The sequence below is a fragment of the Salmo salar genome, chromosome 23 (assembly GCF_965601325.2).
Source record: "Salmo salar chromosome 23, fSalSal1, whole genome shotgun sequence".
NCBI classification, from domain to species: domain Eukaryota; kingdom Metazoa; phylum Chordata; class Actinopteri; order Salmoniformes; family Salmonidae; genus Salmo; species Salmo salar.
In genome coordinates this window covers 3,102,534-3,117,799 of record NC_138313.1, presented here as the reverse complement: position 1 = coordinate 3,117,799, position 15,266 = coordinate 3,102,534, and the positions used below count along the sequence as shown (strand labels likewise).

At 44.0% G+C, this 15,266-nt stretch overlaps 1 protein-coding gene across 2 annotated transcripts in view; it reads right to left on the bottom strand.

Annotated features, from left to right (window-relative positions):
• The window catches only part of LOC106583902 (sarcoplasmic/endoplasmic reticulum calcium ATPase 1), a 34,815-nt gene extending 20,046 nt beyond the window's left edge, over positions 1-14,769 (bottom strand). The window contains exons 1-7 of one of the 2 annotated variants that reach the window (XM_014168545.3): positions 14,722-14,769; positions 14,359-14,495; positions 13,066-13,083; positions 10,559-10,641; positions 8,275-8,379; positions 7,613-7,751; positions 397-477 (exon numbers count right to left, since the gene is read on the bottom strand). In XM_014168545.3, the coding sequence (XP_014024020.1) occupies positions 397-477; positions 7,613-7,751; positions 8,275-8,379; positions 10,559-10,641; positions 13,066-13,083; positions 14,359-14,476 (544 nt within the window). In that variant the 5' untranslated portion in view covers positions 14,477-14,495; positions 14,722-14,769. Of the gene's footprint in view, positions 1-396; positions 478-7,612; positions 7,752-8,274; positions 8,380-10,558; positions 10,642-13,065; positions 13,084-14,358; positions 14,496-14,629 lie in introns of both variants that reach the window. The other variant, XM_014168546.3, reaches the window with a different exon arrangement.
• Positions 14,770-15,266: the final 497 nt, after the last annotated feature.

Sequence of the window (15,266 nt, the reverse complement as noted above, 5' to 3'; positions counted from 1 at the left end):
AGGATTTTATTGCAAATTCTGAATGTAATTTAAGATTTTTCATACAAAAAACATTTCAAGAATATTGACGTCTTGATTTTATCTAAAATAATGGTTAGTCAAATAGATTTATTTTATTTTGGCCAAATTGAGAAAGCACACTTTATTTAACCTCAATGTCAACTTGTTTTTACATAGCATTGTAGATTTTAGCTGTATAGATTATGTATTTTGGATGTTTTCAGAGTTTTCAGATTCAACGCTTTCAGACAATGCGATTAATCTCGAGAGAGAGAAAAAAGTGCACTGAAATTACAAAAAGTTAACTTGAGTTAACTGATTAACTCTGACAGACCTAATTTATTTCCATTGTAGTCTTGTAAAGAGGGTTAAGACAGAGTTGATCATATCACTCACCGGTGAGGATGGACTGGTCAACCCGCAGAGTAGTAGAGTTTATTTTGACGAGTCTGATGTCAGCGGGGACTTTGTCACCAACTGGGAAAAAAAGAACAAACATACACTGTGAGAATGGCGCCGGAGGGGATGGCTGCCATTTTACGGGCTCCTAACCAACTGTGTTATTTTGTTCATTTTTTTGTGTTGTTTTTTTTAAAACTTATTTTGTACATATTCTTGCTGCTACTGTCTCTTATGACCGAAAATAACTTCTGGACATCAGAACAGCGATTACTCTTTATCCTTCGCGTCGGGACTCGTTATACTGCTTTCTTGGGAACGGGCCAAAATCCCTGTCATTTGCATGAAGAAAAGACGGCGAAGAAGAGGGCGGAGGTCGGGCTGCCTACGGAGAATTCGTAGGCGAGTGAGTAATCCTCCACTACCATCCGTTATTTTGGCCAATGTGCAATCACTGGAAAACAAAAAGGATGATATACGATCAAGACTACCCTACCAACAGGACATTAAAAACTGTAATATCTTATGTTTCACCGAGTCGTAGATGAACGACAACACGGATAGTATAGAGCTGGCGGGATTTTTCATGCATCGGCAGGACAGAGAAACTACGTCTGGTAAGACGAGGGGTGAGAATGTGTGCCTATTTATCAATAACAACTGGTGCGCGATGTCTAATATTAAAGAAGTCGTGAGGTATTGCTCGCCTGCTCTCCTGTACTCTCTGTTGACCCACGACTGCGTGGCCAAACACGACTCCAACACCATCATTCAGTTTGCTGACGACACAACAGTGGTAGGCCTGATTACCGACAACAATGAGACAACCTATAGGGAGGAGGTCCAAGACTTGGCAGTGCGGTGCCAGGACAACAACTTTTCCCTCAATGTGAGCAAGACAAAGGAGCTGATCGTGGACTACAGGAAATGGCGGGCCAAACACAGGCCCCCATTAACATCGACGGGGCTGTAGTGGAACGGGTTGAGAGTTTTAAGTTCCTTGGTGTCCACATCACCAACAAACTATCATGGTCCAAACACACCAAGACAGTCGTGAAGAGGGCACGACAACACCTTTTCCCCCTCAGGAGACTGAAAAGGTTTGACATGGGTCCCCAGATCCTCAAAAAGTTATACAGCTGCACCATCGAGAGCATCCTGACCAATTGCATCCCCGTATGGAAACTGTTGCCATCCTCGTATGGCAACAGTTTCTTGCCATCCAGGACCTATATGCTATGCGGTGTCAGAGGAAAACCCCCAAAATTGTCAAAGGCTCCAGTCACCCAAGTCATAGACTGTTCTCTCTGCCGCCGCACAGAAAGCAGTACTGGTGCGCCAAGTATACAGTGGGGGAAAAAAGTATTTGATCCCCTGCTGATTTTGAACGTTTGCCCACTGACAAAGAAATGATCAGTCTATAATTTTAATAGTAGGTTTATTTCAACAGTGAGAGACAGAATAACAACAAAACAATCCAGAAAAACACATGTCAAAAATGTTATAAATTGATTTGCATTTTAATGAGGGAAATAAGTATTTGACCCCCTCTCAATCAGAAAGATTTCTGGCTCCCAGGTGTCTTTTATACAGGTAACGAGCTGAGATTAGGAGCACACTCTTAAAGGGAGTGCTCCTAATCTCAGTTTGTTACCTGTATAAATGACACCTGTCCACAGAAGCAATCAATCAATCAGATTCCAAACTCTCCACCATGGCCAAGACCAAATAGCTCTCCAAGGATGTCAGGGACAAGATTGTAGACCTACACAAGGCTGGAATGGGCTACAAGACCATCGCCAAGCAGCTTGGTGAGAAGGTGACAACATTTGGTGCGATTATTCGCAAATGGAAGAAACACAAAAGAACTGTCAATATCCCTCGGCCTGGGGCTCCATGCAAGATCTCATCTCGTGGAGTTGCAATGATCATGAGAACGGTGAGGAATCAGCCCAGAACTACACGGGAGGATCGTGTCAATGATCTCAAGGCAGCTGGGACCATAGCCACCAAGAAAACAATTGGTAACACTACGAGGTGAAGGACTGAAATCCTGTAGCGCCCGCAAGGTCCCCCTGCTCAAGAAAGCACATATACATGCCCGTCTGAAGTTTGCCAATGAACATCTGAATGACTCAGAGGACAACTGGTGAAAGTGTTGTGATCAGATGAGACCAAAATGGAGGTCTTTGACATCAACTCAACTCGCTGTGTTTGGAGGAGGAGGAATGCTGCCTATGACCCCAAGAACACCATCTCCACCGTCAAACATGGAGGTGGAAACATTATGCTTTGGGGGTGTTTTTCTGCTAAGGGGACAGGACAACTTCACCGCATCATTTGACGGGGCCATGTACCGTCAAATCTTGGGTGAGAACCTCCTTCCCTCAGCCAGGGCATTGAAAATGGGTCGTGGATGGGTATTCCAGCATGACAATGACCCAAAACACATGGCCAAGGCAACAAAGGAGTGGCTCAAGAAGAAGGACATTAAGGTCCTGGAGTGGCCTAGCCAGTCTCCAGACCTTAATCCCATAGAAAATCTGTGGAGGGAGCTGAAGGTTCGAGTTGCCAAACGTCAGCCTCAAACCTTAATGACTTGGAGAAGATCTGCAAAAGGAGTGGGTCAAAATCCCTCCTGAGGTGTGTGCAACCCTGGTGGCCAACTACAACAAACCCCCAAACCCCCCCCTCATTTGTTGTTGCACTGCTGCTACTCGCTGTTTATTATCTATGCATAGTCACTTTACTCCTGCCTACATGTACAAATTACCTCGACTAACCTGTACCCCCACACATTGACTTGGTACCGGTACCCCCTGTATATAGCCTCGTTATTGTTATTTTATTGTGTAACTTAAAAAAAAAAAAAGTGCTTTAGTTTATTTGGTAAATATTTTCTTAACTCTTTCTTGAACGTCATTGTTGGTTAAGGGCTTATACGTAAGCATTTTACTGTAAGGTCTGCACCTGTTGTATTCGGCGCATGTGACAAATAAAGTTTGATTTGATTTTTAGTTCAAGGTAGCTGTCTCAACTTTATGCATATACACACAAACTCCACTCCACTTCAAACATAATTACTACATTTTAATTCACAGTCTTTATCACAATCAAGGTTTTCCCTGGTTAACATTGTGCTTATTCTGAATTTTTACTGTGTATTCTGACAATACACTGCTTTTTTACACTGTCAAAATATCACCATTTGACATTTTGACTCTTCAGTATGGCAAAATAGAGAGAGAGGGTGTGAAAGGGAGAGGGAGAGAGAAAGAAGGAGAGAGAGAGAGAGAGAGTTGATAATAGAGAAAAGTCCCCTCATCCAACTAATATTGACTCTTGAGACTAAGTTTATTAACCACTACCAACCCAACAAAGCCTCAGGACAGCACTCAGACAGTCTGGTCCAACCACATTATAATCAAACAAAAATAAAAATATATTACCTATTCGGAAAACATTTGTACTATTTACACATTGTAACAACACTGTACATAGTTAATAATATAACATTTCAAACGGCTTTCTCTTTTGAAACTTTTTTTGAAACTTCATTTTAACTGTTCATTTGTGATTGTTTATTTTACATGCTTTGGCAATGTAAAGATTGTTTCCCATGCCAATAAAGCCCATTTGAATTGAATGTACATGCCAATAAAGCCCATTTGAATTGAATGTACATGCCAATAAAGCCCATTTGAATCGAGAGAGAGAGAGAGAGAGAGAGAGAGAGAGCTGACTGACTGACATGACTGACTAGTTGTAACACTGTGGATGAGTAGTGACACTGACAGCTGACCCCACAGAAAGAGAAGGAGAGAAAGACAGAGAGGGCGAGACCTTGGGGACACAGTGACATGGAGAGAACAGGTGTATGGGGAAAAAGTGAGAGAGCAAGAGAGAGAGAGAGCAAGAGAGAGAGAGAGAGAGAGAGAGCAAGAGAGAGAGAGAAAGAGCAAGAGAGTGCGCACGAGAGAGAGAGAGACAAGTGTTAGAGAGATAACGTGTATGCTTATTACTATCTCTCTCTCAAATTCAAATCAAAAATCAAATTCAGATGGCTTTATTGGCATGAAATACAATTTGTAGATTTCAGTACAATGCAATGAGGATAATGAAATATAGTTAATTTTAGTGGTAATAACAGTACATCTAATCATGTATACAGGTACAACACTACTGCTGTTGTATTGTGGAATCTTCGGTCGATCAGATTATATATATACACTGCTCAAAAAAATAAAGGGAACACTTAAACAACACAATGTAACTCCAAGTCAATCACACTTCTGTGAAATCAAACTGTCCACTTAGGAAGCAACACTGATTGACAATACATTTCACATGCTGTTGTGCAAATGGAATAGACAACAGGTGGAAATTATAGGTAATTAGCAAGACACCCCCAATAAAGGAGTGGTTCTGCAGGTGGGGACCACAGACCACTTCTCAGTTCCTATGCTTCCTGGCTGATGTTTTGGTCACTTTTGAATGCTGGCGGTGCTTTCACTCTAGTGGTAGCATGAGACGGAGTCTACAACCCACACAAGTGGCTCAGGTAGTGCAGCTCATCCAGGATGGCACATCAATGCGAGCTGTGGCAAGAAGGTTTGCTGTGTATGTCAGCGTAGTGTCCAGAGCATGGAGGCGCTACCAGGAGACAGGCCAGTACATCAGGAGACGTGGAGGAGGCCGTAGGAGGGCAACAACCCAGCAGCAGGACCGCTACCTCCGCCTTTGTGCAAGGAGGAGCAGGAGGAGCACTGCAAAATGACCGCCAGCAGGCCACAAATGTGCATGTGTCTGCTCAAATGGTCAGAAACAGACTCCATGAGGGTGGTATGAGGGCCCGACGTCCACAGGTGGGGGTTGTGCATACAGCCCAACATCGTGCAGGACGTTTGGCATTTGCCAGAGAACACCAAGATTGGCAAATTCGCCACTGGCGCCCTGTGCTCTTCACAGATGAAAGCAGGTTCACACTGAGCACGTGACAGACGTGACAGAGTCTGGAGACGCCGTGGAGAACGTTCTGCTGCCTGCAACATCCTCCAGCATGACCAGTTTGGAGGTGGGTCAGTCATGGTGTGGGGTGGCATTTCTTTGGGGGGCCGCACAGCCCTCCATGTGCTCGCCAGAGGTAGCCTGACTGCCATTAGGTACCGAGATGAGATCCTCAGACCCCTTGTGGGACCATATGCTGGTGCGGTTGGCCCTGGGTTCCTCCTAATGCAAGACAATGCTAGACCTCATGTGGCTGGAGTGTGTCAGCAGTTCCTGCAAAAGGAAGGCATTGATGCTATGGACTGGCACGCCCGTTCCCCAGACCTGAATCCAACTGAGCACATCTGGGACATCATGTCTCGCTCCATCCACCAACGCCACGTTGCACCACAGACTGTCCAGGAGTTGGCGGATGCTTTAGTCCAGGTCTGGGAGGAGATCCCTCAGGAGACCATCCGCCACCTCATCAGGAGCATGCCCAGGCGTTGTAGGGAGGTCATACAGGCACGTGGAGGCCACACACACACTACTGAGCCTCATTTTGACTTGTTTTAAGGACATTACATCAAAGTTGGATCAGCCTGTAGTCTGGTTTTCCACTTTAATTTTGAGTGTGACTCCAAATCCAGACCTCCATGGGTTGTTAAATTGGATTTCCATTGATTATTTTTGTGATTTTGTTGTCAGCACATTCAACTATGTAAAGAAAAAAGTATTTAATAAGATTATTTCTTTCATTCAGATCTAGGATGTGTTGTTTAAGTGTTCCCTTTATTTTTTTGAGCAGTATATATATATATATATATATATATATATATATATATATATATATATATATATATATATGGCTAATAAATAAACAACAAAATGGATGATGGTTCCGCTATGTATTACTGTCAGTTATATACAATCTCTTTCCTGTTCTCTCTATCATTCTCTCTATACCTCCCTCTCTCTTACCCTCTGATTGACTTAAAATGACCCACTGTCTCAAGGACACAAGGACAGCCTCCCTCCCTCCCTCCCTCCCTCCCTCCCTCCATCCCCCTCCCTCCCTCCCTCCCTCCCTCCCTCCCTCCCTCCCTCCCTCCCTCCCTCCCTCCCTCCCTCCCATGGCACTTGCAACACCAGGGTTGTGGGTTCGAAAGAAAACATGTATGCACTTACTACTGTAAGACACTTTGGATAACAGTTTCTGCTAAATGAGTAAAATGTCAAATGTAAATGTAATGCATTGATTATAGTGTTTGTTCTTAGTAGATCACCTGCTAAATTTGGAAATTGTGCCAGCAAATGAATAACACACATTAAACAGTAAAATGTGCCCTAATTAGTAAAATCTGTCCCTTAATCTATACTAGGATCAGATTAGCCAACCCTAAACCTAACCTTAAACATTAGAGGGATAAACCAATCTGACTCAGGACCAGGCGCTGGTATACATTCCAAATGGCACTCTATATCCTGCGTCAGTGGTTCACAATATTTTTCAGTTACAGTACAGAATTTTACTCTGCCCTTAGTACCCCTGAAGTACCCCCTCATGTGCATTTTACCAGTAGCCCTATGGTGTCATGAGTCTTCTCAAGTACACTCTGTGGATAGGCCAAGTACCCTCAGGGGTTCTAGGGTCTACAGTACATAGTGCACTACTTTTGACCAGAGCCCTATGGCTATAAAGTGAATAGAGTGCCCTTTGGGATGTGTCTGTCAACCAGTAGACTGGCAATATTCACTATGGGTATTAGGCCTTGTTTTCTTTGGGGGGGAGGGGTGGTATAATATATTAGCAAACCCTAAAGACGTGATGTCCATCTGAGAGGATTTGACAGATTCAAGCACTTTGTGACAAATTTTGTGACAAATTGTACACTTTGTGATAAAAATTGTTATAAAAAGGGCTATATGCTTTCATCTCTATACCTTAATCTCTGATAGGCAAGGTAGATTTTTTTTTGCTTACATCAGATCTACATTTATTTTAGTGGCTTGTGGGTATTGGGGCTAAGGGTCGACTTGGAACTGGGCCTACAATTCTTGGGCCTATAGGGGTAGAAGTTGCCCTTGGGCACAGATCTAGGATCAGCTTACCCCAAAATCTGAGCCCTTTAGTCATTAGGTGAGAGAAAAAAAACTGAACCCAGATCAGTGTTTAGGGGGTTATATAGTTATTACGTAAATCTGAATCTCTGAATCTGAATCTTACCAGACACCTCCACCACATCTCCAGGGACGATCTCCCTGGCCTTGATCATCTGGACGTTCTTCCTGTCCGACCGGTAAACCTTCCCCATCTCAGGCTCATACTCCTTCAGAGCCTCGATGGCGCTCTCTGCATTGCGCTCCTACAGGGCAACAATAACCCCACAGAACATCAGTTCCTCCAATTCCTACTGACCTCCCTTCCAGAAGTGTAAAGCCTGACTTATGCCAATATGCCCACCCCCTACACCCGTCACATCCACCCCCTCCCCCCTCCCCTCTCCCTTGTCCCATAACCCCCTATGTGTGAATCCTTGTGCATAGTTTCCAAATGACCACCACAAGGCCAATATGGACCCGCTGCTTGTGGCTTGCGGTAACCCGATCGTCCCTCTGTATTTTTACTGTGGGTTTGGGGGCTGATGCATTTTCCCCTATAACACCCCTCCCCCACCTACGCAGGTAACACATTCTGACCCTGAACGGGTAAACTAACGCATGTGATGTATTATGTGTGTGTGTGTGTGTGTGTGTGTGTGTGTGTGTGTGTGTGTGTGTGTGTGTGTGTGTGTGTGTGTGTGTGTGTGTGTGTGTGTGTGTGTGTGTGTGTGTGTGTGTGCGTGTGTGCCTGCGTGCGTGCGTGTGTATGTGTTTCCACTAACTGACCTGCCAGACTCCAACGATGGCATTAGCAATGAGAATGAGGAGGATGACTAAGGGTTCCACAAAGGCTGTGACTGTTTCCTCACCTTCCTCAAACAAGGCCAGCACCTGAAAGCAAGAGATAGGGAGGGAGGGAGGGAGGGAGGGAGGGAGGGAGGGAGGGAGGGAGGGAGGGAGGGAGGGAGGGAGGGAGGGAGGGAGGGAGGGAGGGAGGGAGGGAGGGAATTTATGTTTATGGATAATGGAATGGAATGCACTTTTATGACACTTGACAATATGCGCCCATAACAGAAAAACTTACTTTTCCAATCTATGACACTTGACAATATGTGCCCATAACAGAACAACGTACTTTTCCACTCTATGATACTTGACAATATGTGCCCATATCAGAAACACTTTTTTTCCACTCTATGCCAGCCTTTTTTGTCTGTGTGTCCGTGCACGTGCATGTGTGATAGAGGGAGTTTTGTGTGTGTGTGTGTGTGTTTCTTCACGTGTGTATGCGCGTCCGTGTACGTGAGTGTAACGAGTTGTTGTCACTGGTCTGTTTAGGAAAGGGGCTGTGTTGACATGGACATAGATCAGTTATGGTCCACTGAAGCAGAGTAAGAAGCAATCTAACCCACAGAGAGAGATATCCCTCCATTATTGTATACATCCATCCATTATCCTTTATTCCCTATTCCTTTGCCCAAACCATCCTCTTTTACCATCTTCCGTCTCTCCCTTCTCTACTCTGTTCCTTAGTGCAAAGATTTCATTCTTCCATCCTCTTTTCCATTTCTTTCTTTTTCTTACTTTATTTCTTTCTTTCTCTCTCTCGCTTTCTTTCTTTTTGTTTGTTTCTTTATTTTCTTGTCTCTATCCATTTATTCTCTTATTCCCTCTCTTTTAAGATCTCTATATCATTCATCCTCTCTGTCTCTCCATTCTAAAATATACTGCATTGAAATCCATTGTAGCCTATTCACACGTACCATACTACCATAGAACCTTTCCATTCCAATAAAACTTCATTTGAAAGTACATGAAAAACATTACACTGATATTGCCAATGCATTTCTATATTTATACAGTATATTAACTATATATTATGCATTTATTAATTACATGTTATTGTCATTACAGTGTCTTCCTCAACCATATACTGTATGTACTTATCATCTGTTTGTTTGTCTTTGCAACAAACAATGCCATTGTGCAATACTATCTCTCGCTCCCTCGCCGGCAATCCTTCGTTCCTTTCATCCCTGACCTTTGTGGAAGGATACAGTTTCTCGGCCTGGCTTGAGACTCTCTTAAAATAACACGCTCTCTCTCCCCTCGCGCCCTCTTGCCACACAAACGCACGCACGCACACACACACACACACACCCACACACACACACACTACATCGCACACACACACACCATTCTTTCTAAGGCCATAATGACAGCTGGTCAGGGACAGAGTGTAAAGGGTTGGGGGTGGGGGGGTTAAAACATTATGTCACCCCCCCTACTCCAAAACAGATTTGAAAAGAGAGAGCGAGACAGGAGGGCAGATGGGAGACAACAGTGAAATGAAATAGTGAGAGAGAGGGAGGGGGGAGGGAGGGATTCCTAGAGTGAGTGAGCGAGGGACGGGTCACAGCATGTGTTCTGAAAGTGCGTGTACGCAAAGCATAACTGACCTGTGTGTGTACAGTATGTGTCTTTCATAGTGCAGGTATGTAACCTTGTGTGCAGTGTGTGTGTGTGTGTGTGTGTGTGTGTGTGTGTGTGTGTGTGTGTGTGTGTGTGTGTGTGTGTGTGTGTGTGTGTGTGTGTGTGTGTGTGTGTGTGTGTGTGTGTGTGTGTGTGTGTGTGTGTGTGTGTGGGCGTGTGCGCGTGTGTTAGCTGTCAGTGTCATCTCGGGGCCTCTGCCATCATGCACACCTGCTACGCTGAAACATTTACCCATCCTTCACTGGGGTAAGGAGAGGACGTGGAAGGAGGAAATTGACAGGAAGTGACTTCACAATGATTTTACAGGTGCTAACGCCAACAAACACATAAATACCCCCAAACCTACCGACCTGTATAGACCCTACCCTCTATGCACTTGTGGAGATCTGAGAGGACTCAGTAGGTATTATCAATACATGAATATCTTTCCTTTGCTCTCATTACACCAATTATTGAGGAGCAGACCAGATAACATCACTTTACCCTGTCTTGTGTCATTACTCTGCAATATTTTCCCTGTAACCCATAGCAATATCCATAGTCGGTCAAAATCATTGACAACATTTTGTCTACTTACAAAAGAGATGCAGGCAGCCAGCAGCAGGATTCTGACCAACAGATCCTCAAACTGCTCTACGACCAACTCCCAGATGGTCTTACCTGAGAGAGAGAGAGAGAGAGAGAGAGAGAGAGAGAGAGAGAATGTCATTGGATGCTGTAGCCACCCATTGCCTTGAAGACAGTTTTGCACACTCTTGGCAAAGCTGTCATCAAGCCTAAGATCACCATGCCAATGCCAAGCATCGGCTGGAGTGGTGTAAAGCTCGCCGCCATTGGACTGGAGCAGTAGAAAAGCATTCTCTGGAGTGATGAATCACGCTTCACCATCTGGCAGTCCAACAGACGAATCTGGCTTTGGCGGATACCAGGAGAATGCTTCCTGCCCAAATGTATGGTGCCAATTGTAAAGTTTGGTTTAGGTGGAATAATGGTTAGGGGATGTTTTTCATGGTTCGGGCTAGGCTCCTTAGTTCCAATGAAGGGAATTCTTAACACTACAGCATACAATGACATTCTAGACGATTCTGTGCTTCCAACTTTGTGGCAACAGTTTGGGGAAGGCCCTTTCCTGTTTCAGCATGATAATGCCCCTGTGCACAAAGCGAGGTCCATAAAGAAATGGTTTGTCGAGATCGGTGTGGAAGAACTTGACTGGCCTGCACAGAGCCCTGACCTCAACCCCATCTAACACCTTTGGGATGAACTGGAACACCCACTGCGAGCCAGACCTAATCGCCCAACATCACTGCCCGACCTTACTAATGCTCTTGTGGCTGAATGAAAGCAAGTCCTCGCAGCAATGTTCCAACATCTAGTGGAAAGTCTTCCCAGAAGAGTGGAGGCTGTTATAGCAGCAAAGGGGGGACCAACTCCATATTAATGCCCCTGATTTTGGCATGAGATGTTCAACGAGCAGGTGTCCACATACCTTTGATCATGTAGTGCATGTCTAATCTCGCAAACAATGTAAAGTAGCTCTAATCTAGAGCCAGGCGTGTTGATTTTTAATCCGAGGGTATCCTGCTATTGACACACTTGTTGAATTATGCAAAATAAAGTGACAACAACAGTAATTAATGAGGCAGTCTAGACAGCGCAGGTGAGTGCAAATAGGGTAGACAGAGCAAGTGTTTGGTTGCTGCAGCCTTGTTTCTCCCCTTTATGTTAATGTGCTAATATATGCAAATACACCCCGTGTATTTATGCAAATTAGGCACATATACTTTCCATTATTGTAACACACAAAAAAATACCTGATATAATAACAACATGTGTATATATATATATATATATATATATATATGTATATGAGTGCATAAAAAAAAAAAATTGTTGTTGAAATTTTACAATAAATTGAATACCTAAATTCCCACCTAAATCCCTGGACTCCATTCAATATTTGTCCGTGTCAGTAAAATGTTTTATGTGCTATAATTCAGTCAATATCTGATGGATTATAAAAATTCTAAAAGTTTGGAGTATCTTCATCCATTTTCCAACTGTTGCATTTTATTAGAATTGTTTTTAAAACCTTTTAACAATTTCGATGACCATTGCTAATGTCTCTATTGCATCATGAGGATTTAGTACTGTCGAATGTGAGAATCATAACCGTTACAGGAAGGAATGGTCAGTGTGATAATAATCTCTCATGGGTAGACACAAGCAACACAACTGGAAGGTTGGGGTTAGGCATAAAGAGAAGTGTGGTTAAGCGTAATGTTAAGGTTAGGGTTAGGTTTAAAACACCGGACGTTACTGAGGGGAGGAAGGCTCATAATAATGTCTGGAATGGAGTGAATGAAATGGTATCAAAAACATGGAAACTGTGTGCTTGATGTGTTCAATACCATTCCATATATTCTGTTCCAGCCATTACTATGAGGCGGTCTTCCCCAATTGAGGTGCCACCAGCCGCCTGGGGTTTCAAATCAGATTTTAAGAAGAGAAATTGTGGAAATAGGTGTGGTTTATTACTTTGTGACTGTGTAAACTAGTGATAACCCAACTGAACCATCTGACGCAATCATGCAAGTTTTTACTTCTGGGTTTTCAAGGTTTGGTGCGACAGATGTGATGAGTAAGTGAGGACACAGATCTGTGCATAGGAATATCCTCTTCTTTCAGGGTTATGACAAGTTTGACAACAAGAGCAATCCCATTTACATCCTCCTCTTCCTTCTCTCTGAAGTGTGTAGCCACTCCCTGTCAAGCATCGGATCGGATAAGAAATATGGCTACCCTACACCAACCAATCCAAATGGGTGAATCAGAATGTCTGGAGGGTTTGTGATGACAAATGTCACGATGATACGACTGACAGGAAGTCCATCATCCCAGGCAGGAAGCAGAACAACAGGTGTGTGAGTATATGTGTGTGTATGCGTGTGTGGCAAGAAATAAAGAGGTAGTGTGACTGATGGGATGTGTAACCTCCCGGACACTGGGACGGAAATAGGAGTGTGTGTGCAGACCGACCACAGACAGGTGTGTGAGGGGCAAAGATAAACATTGGGAACTCACCAATCTCAGCTGGGAGCTCTGTAAAAGGGGAAAGCGAAGAGAGGAGATTATTAGCATAGCATTGCTATTTGCTACTAACATCGCTAATTGAGAATAGCGTTAGGCCTACTACCTCTATCTTTGATAGCAGAAATGCTAATTATACACTGTGATTAAATGTAAAGGACTAGTTTTATGAAGCTTTTGTTTCCACCTGTTTAACGGACAGATCAGGTCTTTGAAAATACAGGTGCAAACATTTGCACTTGATACAAATGACTATAGTTAATTATCTAAAAACCTTTACTTTGCTCATGTCATCCACCTTTTGATTGATAACTTACGTCAGGACTGAATTCTCTCTGAACTAATTTCAAATCTTCAAATTATGCAAAAACAAAAATGTGAACAAACCAAAGGACTGGCTTTGCACAACTGTACTTTATTTCTAAAGGGTCAAACTAAGTGGTTTTCTTTTGCAAACAAGTGTTAGGGCCTTGGTTTGTCCCAGTTCGGCCCTACAGTAGCCATAGAAAACCTCTGTCCTTCTCACTGACCTCTGATTGGTTAGCCAATTAGAGCCTTGAGTCTGTCATTGCTTTTCATTGGTTGGATGAGACAATGACTATACAATGCTTCATATCGTGATTTAAGCATGGATGACGAAGAGGAAACATGTTTATAAAATATTATCATAAGCCTCATAACTTAACTTTTGCCTCTGTATATCTAGGCTGATGCTTAGCCACTCAATGTTATTATAAAGTGTGCTAACTGCAAATACACAAAAATAAAAGGACTGATACAACAGGTAGAAGTTGTCAGGAACTTCTGGAAACCAACCAAACACAATAGAGAGCCGGTACTGGACTGATTACAAACTACACTACCCAAGCATCCCTTGGTGCCGCTGACCTTCAAATGGTATCTGCCACACCATCACAAGGTCACGTGAACCATTTTGGTTGCCGCGCACCAATGTGTCAGTCAGCCAGTCAGCAGCCAATCACATAGAGTCAACATCCGACCTTCCCCTCGTCATAACCAAAACAAAGACTAGCTGTTGTCCAAGCCAGTGGAACAGTGCTGTCTGTCTGTCCCTCCATCACATTCATCCTTTCCACAGCATTTAGCACCAATGATCCCATTTTGGGTCCGAACTGCTACACCCAACCAGATCCTCCTCCTTTTTCTCCAACAAGGCCTTATCCCTCCTCTTATCCACCTCAATGTCTCTCTGTCCATCCCTTGGTTTCTCTATGCTTTTCCATCAATCCATCCATCCATCCATCCATCACAGTCTCTCTTTCTCACCGTTGTGACCATATCTGGCCAGGTTCTTCTTGAACTGTTCTGGTGTGAGGCCGGCGGTCTGGTCGACACCAAAGTATGACACGACCTCTTCTGACTCTTTTGCGTGTGCATTCTCCATCCTCACCAAACAGGAGACTCTTCAGAAGAAGAGAACAAAACAAAGACACGTTTAGGACACGTCTATCCGGTAATGCGTGGCTTGGTGCAGTAGGTAGGTAGGTAGTTCTCCAGTTATGAGGTTTCACAACCAGAGAAATGAATTGTTACCCACCACTTTATAAAAGTGTGGGATTGGGATAGAAACTGTCAACCCCCCTTAGTTCTCTCTCTCCCCTCTCTCTCTCACTGCTCTTTCTCTCTCACCTCTCCGGCAAAACTGGAGCCCTGGACTGACAGAAAGTGCAACCTGGCACAAGCTCCTGAAAAGTTTTATACGGACACAAAAGTGAGGCGATTGGTGCTCTCTCACCATGCGCTTGCGCCTCATTGGCTGAGGGGAGCAAAGGTGGGTGGGCCGTGAGGGTCCTACGGGGGGGGGGGGTCCGCTGTGTGCCGTCAAACTGAAAATAAGATGTGTTTTTGGATGGAGCATGGTCAGTAGAACAGGGAGGGGGAGATGGGGGCAGTGGTTCTTTGAATGAGAGGTAGGGGGCATTAAATGATGGGTCCAGTGTGCTACAGTATGTATGGCAGATAGGACAGATGGGGGGTAAAGATAGAGAGGCAGATAGAGATAAAGAGAGAGAGGGGGTACAGAGAGAGAGGCAGATAGAGATATATAGAGAGAGGGGGTACAGAGAGAGGCAAATAGAGATAAAGAGAGATGGGGGACAGAGAAAGAGGCAGATAGAGAGTACAGAGACAGAGAGAGTTTTAAACTTCCTTAATAAGCACAATGTCTTGAGTAA